This window comes from Lutjanus erythropterus, chromosome 10, assembly GCF_056507025.1.
Source record: "Lutjanus erythropterus isolate fLutEry1 chromosome 10, fLutEry1.hap2, whole genome shotgun sequence".
Taxonomy (NCBI): domain Eukaryota; kingdom Metazoa; phylum Chordata; class Actinopteri; order Lutjaniformes; family Lutjanidae; genus Lutjanus; species Lutjanus erythropterus.
The window spans coordinates 387747-400984 of NC_139326.1; the positions used below are offsets into that span (position 1 = coordinate 387747).

The following is a 13238-nucleotide window of genomic DNA, read 5'->3' on the forward strand; positions in this document are numbered from 1 at the left end:
GATTAATCAAATAACCAATAATTTGCATTTTCAAGTAAAGAAATCAGGAAACTGTGATTTTGGTCGACGTGTGTGAATCTGATTTTGAGGACCTCAGGACAGACAACGTCTCCGGGACCTCCTGTGATTTCTGGTGGACCCCTAAGGGGTCCTGGACTGCAGGTTGGGAACCAATGATTTAAACACGTCAACAAGCAGCTGGAAATGCGTCACTGCGGCGAGTGAACGCATAAAACACGCAACAGAGTAAAAACAGAACCAAATATTTGACTGTTTTTAGACTTAATCCACAGATCTGAAGTTATTTTTTCCTTCAGTTCACAGCTTCTTTATTAATATTTCTTCTGATCTGGGTTCAGTTTTATCCAGTAAAAAAGCTTCTGTGTGTCAATAAACTGTATTTCATAAATCACAATAATATTTTCAGATTATTCTGAGCTCTGACCTCCACCTGCTGCAGGAGACACACTGACTGTGGACAAGAACCTCGTAATAATCTGAACTGTCCCTTTAATAATCCATCTGATAAGATACCTGTAGAGAGAACAGATGTTCTCCACATGTTGGATCTAACTGAAAACAGACGGCGGTTCTCCAGATGTGTTTCTGAAGATCTGTGACAGAAAAGTCATGAGTTTATTGTTGTGAATTTCAGGCAGCAGATTTATTTTGAAGTTCTGTTTGATGTAACTGTGTTCTCACTTTGATCAACATCGTCAGCTGATTTATGTCTGTTACCATGACGCTCACTCATCTGTATGACTTTTATATGTACTGGTTCTTATAATAATCTCAGGACAATGTTGATTTGTTGACTAAACACTGATCTGTAAAATGATACATGAAATAATATTAAAAACTATTTTATAAATCACTTTTTGTTTTTACTTGTGAACATTTGAAATTATGGCAAACAGATGTTTTACTGCAGTAAAAATACCACAGTGTAGAAATACTCGAGTACCTCGTAAACATGGTTGGGAGGGTTACTTTAAAAATGTAATCTGATACAGTTACTAATTACCTGTTAAAAATACATCACAGTATTAAGTAATGTAACTTACCTGAATTTAAAATATAAATTGTTTGGTGTAATATAATGTTTTATGCTGGTTAATGTATTAGTTCATCCAGCTGTTCCTTCCTCTGTTGTGTGCAAGAAGAAGAGAGAAAAAATGTCTTCATGGTAGGTCAGAATTATGAGATTCAAAAAAGTTATGAGATAAAAGTCATAATTAAGCTAAAAGACAAAAACAAAGAGCTAACAGAAAAAGACAAGCAGCAGGGAAAAAGAGATGAAAATGGGAAACTTCAGTTTGTGAATCTTTTTGTTTAAATGACAAATTTTGACCTGACTGACTGTTCTGTGTTGTTTTTGTAAATCCCATGGATGTATTGTAACTTTTCTTTTAATCATTCCTCCTTTTATTGACCACAAAAATATACAATTATTAATTTGTGTAAATATTTTTGTACAAATAATTGTTGATTATTAAATTCTTTATTATTATTTCTGTGACACTTGTTGTTTTCCATAAAGTTAACAGAAACATTGCTGAATGGAATAAAAAATAAAAAGCATCAGTTTATATAAACGTCCTCGTGTCGGCCGCTGGGTGGCGGTAGACTCTAACTAAATCTCGCGGTGTTTCCGGTGTTCTCGCTACAGAAGAAGAATCGCGGAAGAGCAGGCAGGTTTCCTGACGGATCACCGGGCTAATTAAGAAGCTAACAAAGATAAGCAGCAGTCTAACGAGCGGTTTAAATCGGTTTACAGGTTGGACAGAGACCCGGACTGAAGGTAAGACAGCTGTTTGTCTCATTCATCCTGTCTGTTTGCCGCTTTGTCTCTCTGTCTCTGCTGTGAGCGCTCATCAAAGTGGCCTCCTGCTGTTAGCATGTTAGCCTATTAGCAAGGCGTAGACAGACTGCAGCTGTTAGCCGGTTAGCTTCAGAGCTAACAGCTCACAGGAGGGTTTGTCAGAGAGGGAAGTCAGCTGACAGTGTTTGACATGTCTGCCGTCAGCCTGCAGGACTGTCACCGTGTGAACGGCTCAGTCTGAGGCTGTTAGCTCCCGGTTAGCTTAGCTCTGTGTTAGCCGAGCTGCTGCAGCTGTCTTTGTTTGTGGGACAGTTAGACGGTTTGTCTTCGATCAAAGTGACTGAGGTTCAGGTTGGACAGCAGACAGGGTGTGGTGGACTCACACTGAGTTAAAGTTCCCTTTAATTCAGCCTCTGTTCCCTCTTTGTTCTCCTCTCAGGAGCAAGATGACAGCCGCACCTTACAACTACTCCTACATCTTCAAATACATCATCATCGGTGAGTTTGATTCATGACACTGAACACAACACCGAGCTGACTGTGGATCAAGTTCACCCAAAGACCGTCACAACTCCAGACTACCAGTGGTGGAAAGAGTACTGACAATCTGTACTCAAGTACAAGTACTATTACATTGCTGAAATATTACTCAGTTACAAGTAAAAGTACTAGTGTTAGAAAAATACTTAGTAAAAAACTGCTCAGAGTCTAAGTAGTAATGGACCATTGGTTCCCAACCTAGGGTCCGGGCCCCCCTTGGTAGGGCGCTAGAAATAACAGGAGGTCTCCAGGATTTTTTCTGTTCTGAGGTCTACAAAATCAGATTTACACACGTCAACTAAAATCACAACTTTCTGAAGTCAAATTCAAGCATCTTTCATCTTCCAGCTGATCAATGACTTTATATATAAAACTAATTGTTTCTCCGCTTCATCACATCAGATGTTTTTTGTGGTTTTTTGAGAGAAAGTTTTATGTCAAAGTGTTTCACCTGTCTGTCAGCAGACTTTGACTTTTTTGAATTTTGTTCTTTTTCTTTAACCAATAGTTGAAAATGGAGTCTATTGATTATCATTAATAATTAATAAGATACTAAAAAAAAGTTTCCTTATCCAATGAACACTCTTCCAGACAAAACAGTGTCAAAATTATATGCAGTTAATTTCTAGACTATTGGTTAATTATCAATTAATACATGTTTAATGTGTTAAATTCTTATTTGGAAATTAATGATCAATAATTGACTTCCTGTGCAATCTGCAGATCACTCAGCAAATATGACTTACTTTATTTCTTATCAAAAATTCCAACATTGATATATTGGCCGATATTCTTTACACAGATTATAATAAAAAGAATATAGAATATATAAACAAACACTTATTTTTTGCAAAACTTGTGACAAAGACGCAAAATATTTTACAATTTATCAGGGTGTGAACTGGTATTATGATTGCATATAAAAAAAAAAGGTACAAAAAGGGCCAAATATATGTATATATTAAACCAAAGTAAATGAAAATGATCAAATATACCTAAAATGCTGCCGTCAAAGGTATCAAATAAAAACAATCTGCATTATTTTCTGTTTTAAACAATTAGACAACAGATACACTCATACTCATATAGTGAAATACAGCTGAAGGCCGACATGGTTCTGATGTATCAGTCTGGGACTAAAGACATACATATTAAATACACACTCTTAACAACAGATTAATTAATTTGTAAAAATCTGAATTAGTAAAGTACTACAGATGTTAGATAAATGTAGTCAAGTAAAAAGTCCAGTATTTCCTTCTGATGTGTAGTAGAGTTGAAGTACGAGAGTATTTTTCTGTGACGCGGCGTTTTTAAGCAGAATTATCAGTTTTATTAGGATCTTAGTGGTGATTTTAGTTCACAGAGTGCTCACTGGACTTTACAGGCACCGTTTTCTAAATCACACCATCAGAGTTTAAATTGATTTTCTTGCTTCCAGACAGCTATTTGCTCGAGGTATTTCTATGGAAATTGATTAGCAGAGACTTGAAACAGATGATCAGACCATGATGGGCTCATCTGTTAACCCTTAAAGAGCAGAGGGGAGTGAAGAGATGCTGCAGACGTTCAGACATCCTCCACAACGTCTGTTCATCTAGAAATCAAATCATTTTCCTCACAGACACTGCTGTTCACCGCCGGTTCTGTTGTGGTGTCCTGCACGACTAAATCCTTTGGTCTGCTGCTGCATCATTAATCACAGTAAAATCAAAATATGACGGAGTGCAGTTTCTAAATCGCAGAACCAAATCACAATGTTTTGAAAAAGGAAAAATGTCAAAAAATCATTCAGCCCTAATGCCTGTGTTAGATAAAAATCAGGTTCTGTAATAAAAAGTCAAAGTGATGAGAGACCTGTAGAAATAAAAACAGAAGGAGAGGCAACTACGACTCCCAGGGTGCATTTCACTAACAAACGTCCAATCACAGAGCTTCTCATCCTGCTGTCTGTTCCACTAAAGATTAGACTTGTTAAAACATTCAGCAGTTTAAATCAGTTCACTGTCTAATTGTCTCCCTGGTAACAGCTGGTGAGTATTGTAGTTTTTCAACTTCAGACTTTTAGAATCAGGGAAACAAAGCAAAATAAATCGACCTGTGAACTCAGGTGTTCACCTCTTCTTCTTCTCTCAACAGGTGATATGGGAGTCGGGAAGTCTTGTCTGCTGCACCAGTTCACAGAGAAAAAATGTGAGTCTTCACTAGTTCTTCCTCTTCTTCTTCAGCTTTCGTCAAACTCACCACCGTATCACCTCTGAACCCAAAACTTTATTTTCCTTAAAAAGTAAAAGAAGAAAGAAGCATAAAAAGTAAAAATATTGTCGGTCAGATCGACTAAAAAAAAAAATACATTGAGCCGGACTTGGAAAGTTGATCCTGTCACGGTCTTGTCAAGTGAAAAATAGTTCCAAGCAGGTGAAGCTCCACCTCTTTTCACATGTTTGGAACAATTTCAACTCGTGATTAATCTGCCGATAATTTTTCCACTAATCACTTAGCTGTTTAGTCCATTAAATGAAAATATTGATCGTTGTCAGTGTTAATATTGACTGGTGTTATGATGTGTGTTTTTCTGTGTGTGTGCTCATGTGCAGTCATGGCGGACTGCCCTCACACCATCGGGGTGGAGTTTGGGACAAGGATCATGGAGGTCCACAGTCAGAAGGTGAAGCTGCAAATTTGGGATACGGCTGGTCAGGAGCGCTTCAGGGCCGTCACCAGGTCCTATTACAGAGGGGCCGCCGGGGCCCTAATGGTGTATGACATCACCAGGTAAGGACAGGGAGGAGGGGGAGGGGTCTGGAGCTGATGTCATTTGTTGGGTTGGTTTGATCCTCTGATCAGTGACTTTGTTTGTGTCTCATCATTTCCTTTTTTTCTGTGTTTGTGTTCAGGAGAAGTACTTACAATCACCTGAGCAGCTGGTTGACAGACGCCAGGAACCTGACCAACCCAAACACAGTGAGTTCTTACACACACACACACACACACACACACACACACACTTTATTAAAGGGGCGTCCTGGAAAGGCTCAGTGGTTCACAAACATGGATGGGGTCAGATTCACCACTTTGTGAAAAACAGTTTAAGAACATTTGTTGACACAAAACTGCAGGAATTTATAGATTTCACATCTACAATCCATAATATCATTAAAAGATTCAGAGAATCCAGAGGAATCTCTGAGAACCAACACTGACTGTCTGTGACCTTTGACCCCTCAGGCAGCACTGCATTAAAAACTGCATTAAAAACCCTCATCATTGTATAAAGGACACTACATGGACTCAGGAACACTTTGGAAAACCGTTGTCAGTAAACACAGTTTGTCTCTGCATCTACAAATGTAAGTTCAGACTCAAAGACAAAGACACATATCAACAACATCCAGAGACACTGCAGACGTCTCTGGACCAGAGCTCATCTGAGACGGACGGACGCAAAGAGGAAAAGTGTCCTGTGGTCTGACGAGTCCACATTTCAGACTGTTTTCACTGATCATGGACGTTGTGTCCTCCGGGCTGAAGAGGAAAAGGACCGTCCAGATTGTAAAACTGAGTTCCATTCGTTTTTAGTATTAAAACATTTTTTGGATGGTTCAGACTTTCAGACTAATTGTTTGACATTATGGCAGGATATTGTCAGAATCGAAAAAGCAATGTGGGGGCGAGGGAGCGAGGACCAATCAGCTGCTGGTGAGCAGCCAGTGGACATTCAGATGGATATCTGACACGTGTGTGTGTGTGTGTGTGTGTGTGTTTCCAGGTGATCATTCTGATCGGTAACAAGGCCGACCTGGAGGCTCAGAGGGACGTGACATATGAGGAGGCCAAACAGTTTGCTGAAGAGAATGGTGAGTTTGTGTGTCATTATGGTTATTATTTGTTTTATGTGTGAAAAATATATAAATTAAACTGAAAGCAGGACATCAGATTGACTGTGATCTTTACTTCCTATTGTTGATCAGGTTTGCTGTTTCTAGAGGCCAGTGCTAAGACGTAAGTACACACACAGAACTCAGGGTGCATAAGTCAGCCTTACTTTGAACGCAGCATTGATCTGAGGACAGTTTTCTCCATCTGTAAGACCCATCGGTGGTTATCTGAATCTTTTTCCACAGAGGGGAGAATGTGGAAGAGGCCTTCCTGGAAGCAGCAAAGAGGATTTACCAGAACATCCAAGATGGCAGTTTGGACCTGAACGCTGCAGAGTCAGGAGTCCAGCACAAACCTTCTGCACCACAGGGAGGCCGGCTCAATGCCGACAGCCAGCCGGCCAAAGAAGGCTGCAGCTGCTAACCACAGACAGAAACTACAGACCCATCAAACAGACAGACGGATGGACGGACCGAGACGGACAGATACGTACACAGAGATCCCCTCTCCACCAGGCACCAACATACGTCCTCTATCTAGAGTGTGTTAAACAGGATTTAGCTAGAGCCCAACCATCTACTGTCAAATACAGACCTCAGTTCATTAACCAAAACAAGACTCAACCATCCTCCACCCTGGAAAACATTTACCAGCTTAAATCAGGACACCCTCAACCTACAATTATCCACCTCTGGATCTGTCTTAAATTTGGATTAACTCCCAAATTCTAGACCTAAACTGGATCACTGTCTGCACAAAATGCATCTCCCAGCATAAATCCCAACCAATTTTGGTCCACACCTTGAGCTCACTGGGTATCATTCCAGCTCAGACACTATGCCACAATCCAGACTGCCTTCAGACCACATTTTGACATGTTTGGGCCAAACCTAGGCCAGTCTGGACTAATGTACACCCACAACAGAATGGCAATCCTCCCAACACAAGAAACCCCTTTTCCAAGCTTGGATTACCATCCCGACCTGGTCTCTTCCAAATCAGTAGAGTGTACTGTTGCCCCAAACCAATTCAGCCATGCTTTTCCCACAGATAGGGTAAGCAGGGCTGCGCTCATCACCAGACAACCTTTTTCTTGAACTACCTTCTGGACCCCATCTCTTCCAAGTCTGGAGCTCTATTGGCCAGAGGCAGTCCCTCAAATTCAGACCACTCTTGTCCAAAGAGACCAGGCTCAAATTTGAACCAGCCTGCAATCCAGAACTAGACTGATTTGGACTTACTCCTAAATCTGGACATTGCAAGGGGCCAATCCAGAGCCTAGGTTTAAGAAGAACCACCCTGTTCCAAATCGAGACTGCGTTTACATCCAGCCTCGCTTGACCCAAAGGTAGGTCAAGCAGAACCATTCTAAACAGCTCTATGCTCATCGTCAGACTAACCCTTTTCCTGGATTACTCTCTGGACCCCAAGTCTTTCAAGTTTGGAGCCCTATTGGCCAGAGGCAATCGTACATAGTCCAAACTTGGTTGTCCCTCAAATTTGGACTACATTTGTCAAAAGATATGAACCATCCTAATCCCAAAACTGGACTACGCCTAACCAGAAGGGCTCACCTTACTTCTGAATCTGGACATTACAATGGACAGATCCAGAGCTTAGTTTTAAGATGGACCACCCTTGGTCCAAGTTGTCACTGCCTTCATCTTATATCTAGTCATGCTTGATCCAAAGGTAGGTCAAGTGAAACCATTCTAAACAGCTTTTAAGTCATCACCAGATGGACCTTTCCCAGGATTACTCTTTGGATCTCAAATCTTTAAAGTTTGGAGTCCTGTTGGCCAGAGGCAGTCATGTAGTCCAGACATGGCCATCACTCAAATTTGGACTGCCCTTGTCCAGAAAGACAAATGAAGATACAAGGCTCAAGTCTGGAAAGCCTTTGCTCAACCCAAACTGCTCTTAACCCAAATCAAAGACCACTTCTGGTTCAAGTCTTCAAATCTAGACCACAGGGTCAGTTATATTCTGATGGGCTGTTAATCCAGATTATCCCAGTTCTGACATGCACTCTTTGAAATGAACTTTTAGAATTTTGTCATACTAGTCTTAGGCTAGCATGAAATCCCATCATTTGTTATTCAGTTGGTCTTAAAAATCTTAAGTCTTAAAAATCGATGTTTCAGAATCATAAATTCCAACAAAGATGTGGCTGGGACGTCTTCAGTTTACCCCTGGGACTCCTTCAAAACATTTCTTCTTTTTCTCAGGTTCATGCCAGTGAACTCCTCGTCTCACTTAGGTCTCCAAACAATGCTCTCTGACAAAACCGGCTGCCTTTCAAGCTACCTGCTTGATTATTTGGGGTTTTATTCCACTACTTGTTCCATCTGGACTTCTGACCTGTTGCTTTTGCACCATGTTGGAATCAGAAGATGCATTAACGCTGTCGTTGTTGATGTGGGCTGGAGAGTTTTGAAACTGTTGTTCTTGCAAGCAAATTTCTGGAGGCGCTCCAGCTGTATTTACATCTGGAGCTGATGATGTAGTTGTACTTAATTTTACAATTGCAGGTTAAAGGGGCACTCCACTGATTTTACACATGAAGATCATTTTACTCATCTTCATCGTCTTCTGTGGCCATAGGAATCTTTCTGAAGTCTACAAAAGTAACCCAGTTTGAAAGATTACTTACCAGGCAGATCTGCTGAAAGATGCTGTTGCTTCATGGAAGTTGTAGGATTCAGGGTTTTAGAGTTTGACCCATATTATGTACTAAAAAACAGGACAGCTCAGCCTTTGCCACCTCAGTTTTGATCAGTCTTCCTTTAATATGTATGGTGCAAGTTCCATAACTTTATGGAAGTGTGATACTAAAAGTCTTAGTGTCTTTACATGTGGTGTTGTCCAACCATGTCTGAATCACTGGAGTACCCCTTTAATACCACAAGGAGGGAACACAGGAACGACCAGAAAATGCCGACAGACGAGCCACGTTTCCACCACACAAACTTTCCCTTTCCCCTAAATTAAGCTTCGGTGGCATTATTTTACCCCCTCCCCCAAAAGTCACTGCTCAAAGGTCATGCTTGCCAAAGGTACAAAATCTTTAAGGGATGGGGTTTGCAGCACCGAACATTTCTGATTGGTTCTGTACTCATTTCACTTACACTATAAAAAGCTGGAGCCACAGCTGTTTGTTTGCTGTCACTCTCTTGCATATATCAACAGACTAATTTGCCCACTTTTCATGAATGTTTAGACCTCAGTGGAAACGCAGACGATAATGGCCCGAAGGAACCTTTTAGTTCCTAAAAAAGTAGTTCCTGAGACTAAAGGTTTCGGGTACTTTGGGTGGAAACGTGGTCAAAGCAGCTCTGTGTTTTGCACATGAAAAGCATTGATACACACATTACATATCTTCATTGGTCCAGAACTGACCTGTGGGAACCAAACACAAATCCAACATGCATAGAAATGAATTTTCAAAATAAGAGACAATACAACTGAAGTACCTGAGGACACTAAAGATTTGGACCCAGCCTCACTTTGGTCCTGGGTTGGTCTGTTCCTCGGACCCTTGAAGACCTCTAACAACGTCTGTGCATCTCCACACTTTGCCTTTTTCAAAACATTTTGACTAGATAACTTTGTCTGAGGCAACTGACTATTGATCGCTCTGTGAGAGATACAGCAACTGATTGATGAAGGTGATGATGAAGAAAAAAATGACTTGCCTGAACCAGAATGTCACTACTGCTCCCTCAGCGGATCAGCAGTTCAGGTTTTCAGTTTTTTATTGAACTTTTCTTGTTAATGTTGATTTTTGTTTTTCTAATGTGTTTCCAATTCTATCAACAGCACATTTTCGCTGTCACAGCTCCCTCTGGTGGCCATTTCTTTTATCCCTCCTGGTTCAGAGCTTATTGAGGGAAGAGAAATGGCACCAGTGGAAGCAGTGCAGATGCTTTTAATTTATTACTGCCTGTTTTTTGTTTTCTTTTTAACGTCAGGCCGGGATTATGCTTAACTTGAATGCGTTACTCTGGTTACCGCTCTTCATTAAAGCTTAACTGTTGCATTGCGACAGACATCATACGTCTGACTTCCTCTTAGCACATGATGAAACTAAATGAATATTGTTTAGCTCTGCAGAAATGAGCACGTTTGATATCTTAAAGAAACATTCAGTGAAACGTCAGGTTCTTCCTGGTTCCTGAGCCTCGACGTCCTGAAGTGCTTTAAAGTTTCCTCTGCCGTCTCTGACCATCAGTCATCAACTAAATAATGAAATGTAAATTAAATTCACGGTGTTCAGAGCGTGATCCTGGCGTCACATGAACCTGTTCTCCCAGTCTGACAGTAAATCTGTTCCTGAAGAATCATTCCAGCGTCGACTCGTCACATAATCGAAACATGAATGATGGAACTTTATTCTACTCTTTTAAAAGATATTTTTAGTTGTTTTCATTGAAATAAATCAATTAATTTAGATTTGATTCTTCTCTGATGGATTCACATCAGATTTCCACTAAATGTTTAAGGTCAGAGTGTCTGCAACAGGGAAACACTGTAAAATAATATTCAGTAATACTTCAATAAACCTAAATACCAAGAAGAATTTGGTACGGAAGTCTAGAATGGTCATATTGCAAGTATTTTTTTATGCTGTTATCTTGAGATGACGAGTTAGTCATTTCTTTAGATAACATGTTAACTTATCTGGTTCTACTCAGAAAACAAGCTTTGCTATCAAGAACACAAATTATCTTGAAATCTCAAGAGAACTGCAGTAAAAAATATTTGCCTTTCGTCCATTACTCACATCATTTTTTTATAAGTCTGAGAAACGTTTCCCCTCGTTTGGTTTTCATGAGTCCCAGAAGCAACAAATGTTGCCAACAGAACAATAAATTATTACATTGTCAGCAAATGTTTAATCATCTATCTACATTATTTGTCACGTGTTGTAAAAATTGGAAATTTTAGAGTGAAAAGTAAATATTTTGTCAGCGTTCTAAAAATACCGATGGTAAGAAAAACTAGCTCAGAGTAAAATATCAGGTTACTTGCTCATAATCAGAATTTAAAGAGTCAAAATTTTGACTTACCATTTGTATTTCTTTGCAGAAATGTGTGCATCTTTTTTAAAAAGTAAAACTTTTTAGAGACATTTCAATATGACAGTTTCCTTCCTGATTCCAGTCCCTGAACTTTGCATATTTGGGTTTTAAAGGAACCGGTCGGGACGTCTGATCGGGGCTTACGTCCCGATATCTGATGCTGCATTTTACTTCAGTTAGCAGTAATCATTTGGACTCGTTATCATTCTGACATTCAAGTCATCTTTACTGACAAAGACTTTAGTCTCTGTTGATTGATCATTGCAATTATTTAAGAAAAAATCATTTTAAACTGTTTTTAAAATAAATTTTGACTCTCCTGTGCACGTTTGTCTCCTCTGGGACTCCGTACTGTAGTTTTGAATGAACGTGTATTCAGAGTTTTAAAGTCGGTCCCTGTGCTTGTTTTTCTGCCGGGCTCGCTCCGATCTCCTCGTTCAGGTTCTGGTGGTGAACGTCGCTCAGATCTCGTGTACGTATCCGGTTCAGGACGTTAAAACCAGAATGCTTTGTGCGTCCAGATCTGTGGAGCTCGATCTGGTCTTTAACCGAGTCCACGTCTGTCTGAATGTGGAGCGAACGCTCTGATTTTACTCTTTGCTGTCCTCTGATTGGTGGACAGTAGCCTTCTTCAACTGTGATGCTTGATTTATGATTGAAGCCCCTCCCTCTACACTGTTAAAAAAAAATTCATGTTGCTCTTCATCACTTTAATAACCTGCACGCCGCGAGATGAGTTTGTTTCCTCTGCGCTTGTGCGTTTTTTGGTTTTTTTTAATAGTAACAATTTTCCAGGAACCAAAGGGTCACAAACATCAAGAGGTCGCTGATTCTCAAAAGACAAACCGTCACTTTAAAGTTCTGTTGTGACGCCGCCTTAAGCTTCTGTCGCCAAAGGAAACATGAGCATTAAATTAATACGAATATTCAAAAATTAATAAAAATGCATTTGAAGACTGCGCCGCTGCAGCACCAGGACTGTAGGGGGCAGCGTTGTTGATGTGTAAACGGAAAAATATGCAAGTTTAAACATCTATAAATAAATGTAACAGTGAAATTTCTTTTTTTCTTTTTTTTTTTTTTAACAATAAACGCTCGTAAGAAGAAAATGTCACCACACTGAGTTTTAAATGATTCAGTATGTTTCTCTCTGAAAAGCAGCATTTTAAATCATTACAGTGATCAGCCAGACGGAGGCGCCGTCACCAGGCTGAAAAACACCCGCAGGTCTGTAAAACTGCAGTTTATTTTATTTGTTGATTTTTCTGTCTGCTACAGTAAGAAACTCCTTATGACTCTATTTATATTCTGTCATGATTTTTTTGTTCTTCAGCTGGACCTTTTCATTGTAGGATGACGGGGATTCACTTCTTTGTAAATAAAGTATATATATATATATATATGTATATCGTGTATATACTCTGAGGAGTCTGTGTCAGGTTTGTCAGAGCGGCTCTTTAAAAATCATCTGCACCTTCAGCTCAAACTATCTGTCATCTCCTGGTTTTTCAACTAGTAATCAATCTGATGATCATTTTTTCCACTCATCAATTAGTTGTTTGGTCCATAAAATGTTAGAAAATAGTGACAATCAATTAAAAAAAGCTTCTTGATTAGTGGAAAAATTATTGACAGATTGATCTCTAGTTGAAAAAAATAGATCGAAACGTGAAAACAGGTGAAGAGCTCCGCCCGTTTTCACGTTTGGATCTATTTTTCAATTGATAAGAACGTGACAGGATTGATTGACTTTTTTTTTTTCAGTGAAAACTGATCATTTCCATTGATCGTGTCGGATTTTGCAGCAGGAAACGGTTCAGTTTTTAGTGAAGTGGATTTATTAACTTTGTGTTTTCAAAGATCATTTATGCGTGAAATATTTAAGAAAACAGACAGAACAAAAACATTTTTAAGAA

The 13238-nt window shown here is 39.7% G+C and overlaps 1 protein-coding gene across 1 annotated transcript; it reads left to right on the forward strand.

Annotated features, from left to right (window-relative positions):
• The first annotated feature begins 1673 nt into the window (after positions 1-1673).
• Positions 1674-6911, forward strand: LOC146319696 (ras-related protein Rab-14-like). The gene is made up of 8 exons (XM_084727714.1): positions 1674-1801; positions 2262-2320; positions 4502-4555; positions 4960-5137; positions 5260-5326; positions 6132-6219; positions 6334-6364; positions 6487-6911. The coding sequence occupies exons 2-8, from the start codon at positions 2269-2271 to the stop codon at positions 6662-6664; spliced, it is 648 nt and encodes a 215-aa protein (XP_084583840.1). The 5' UTR covers positions 1674-1801; positions 2262-2268; the 3' UTR covers positions 6665-6911.
• The last annotated feature ends 6327 nt before the right edge of the window (positions 6912-13238 follow it).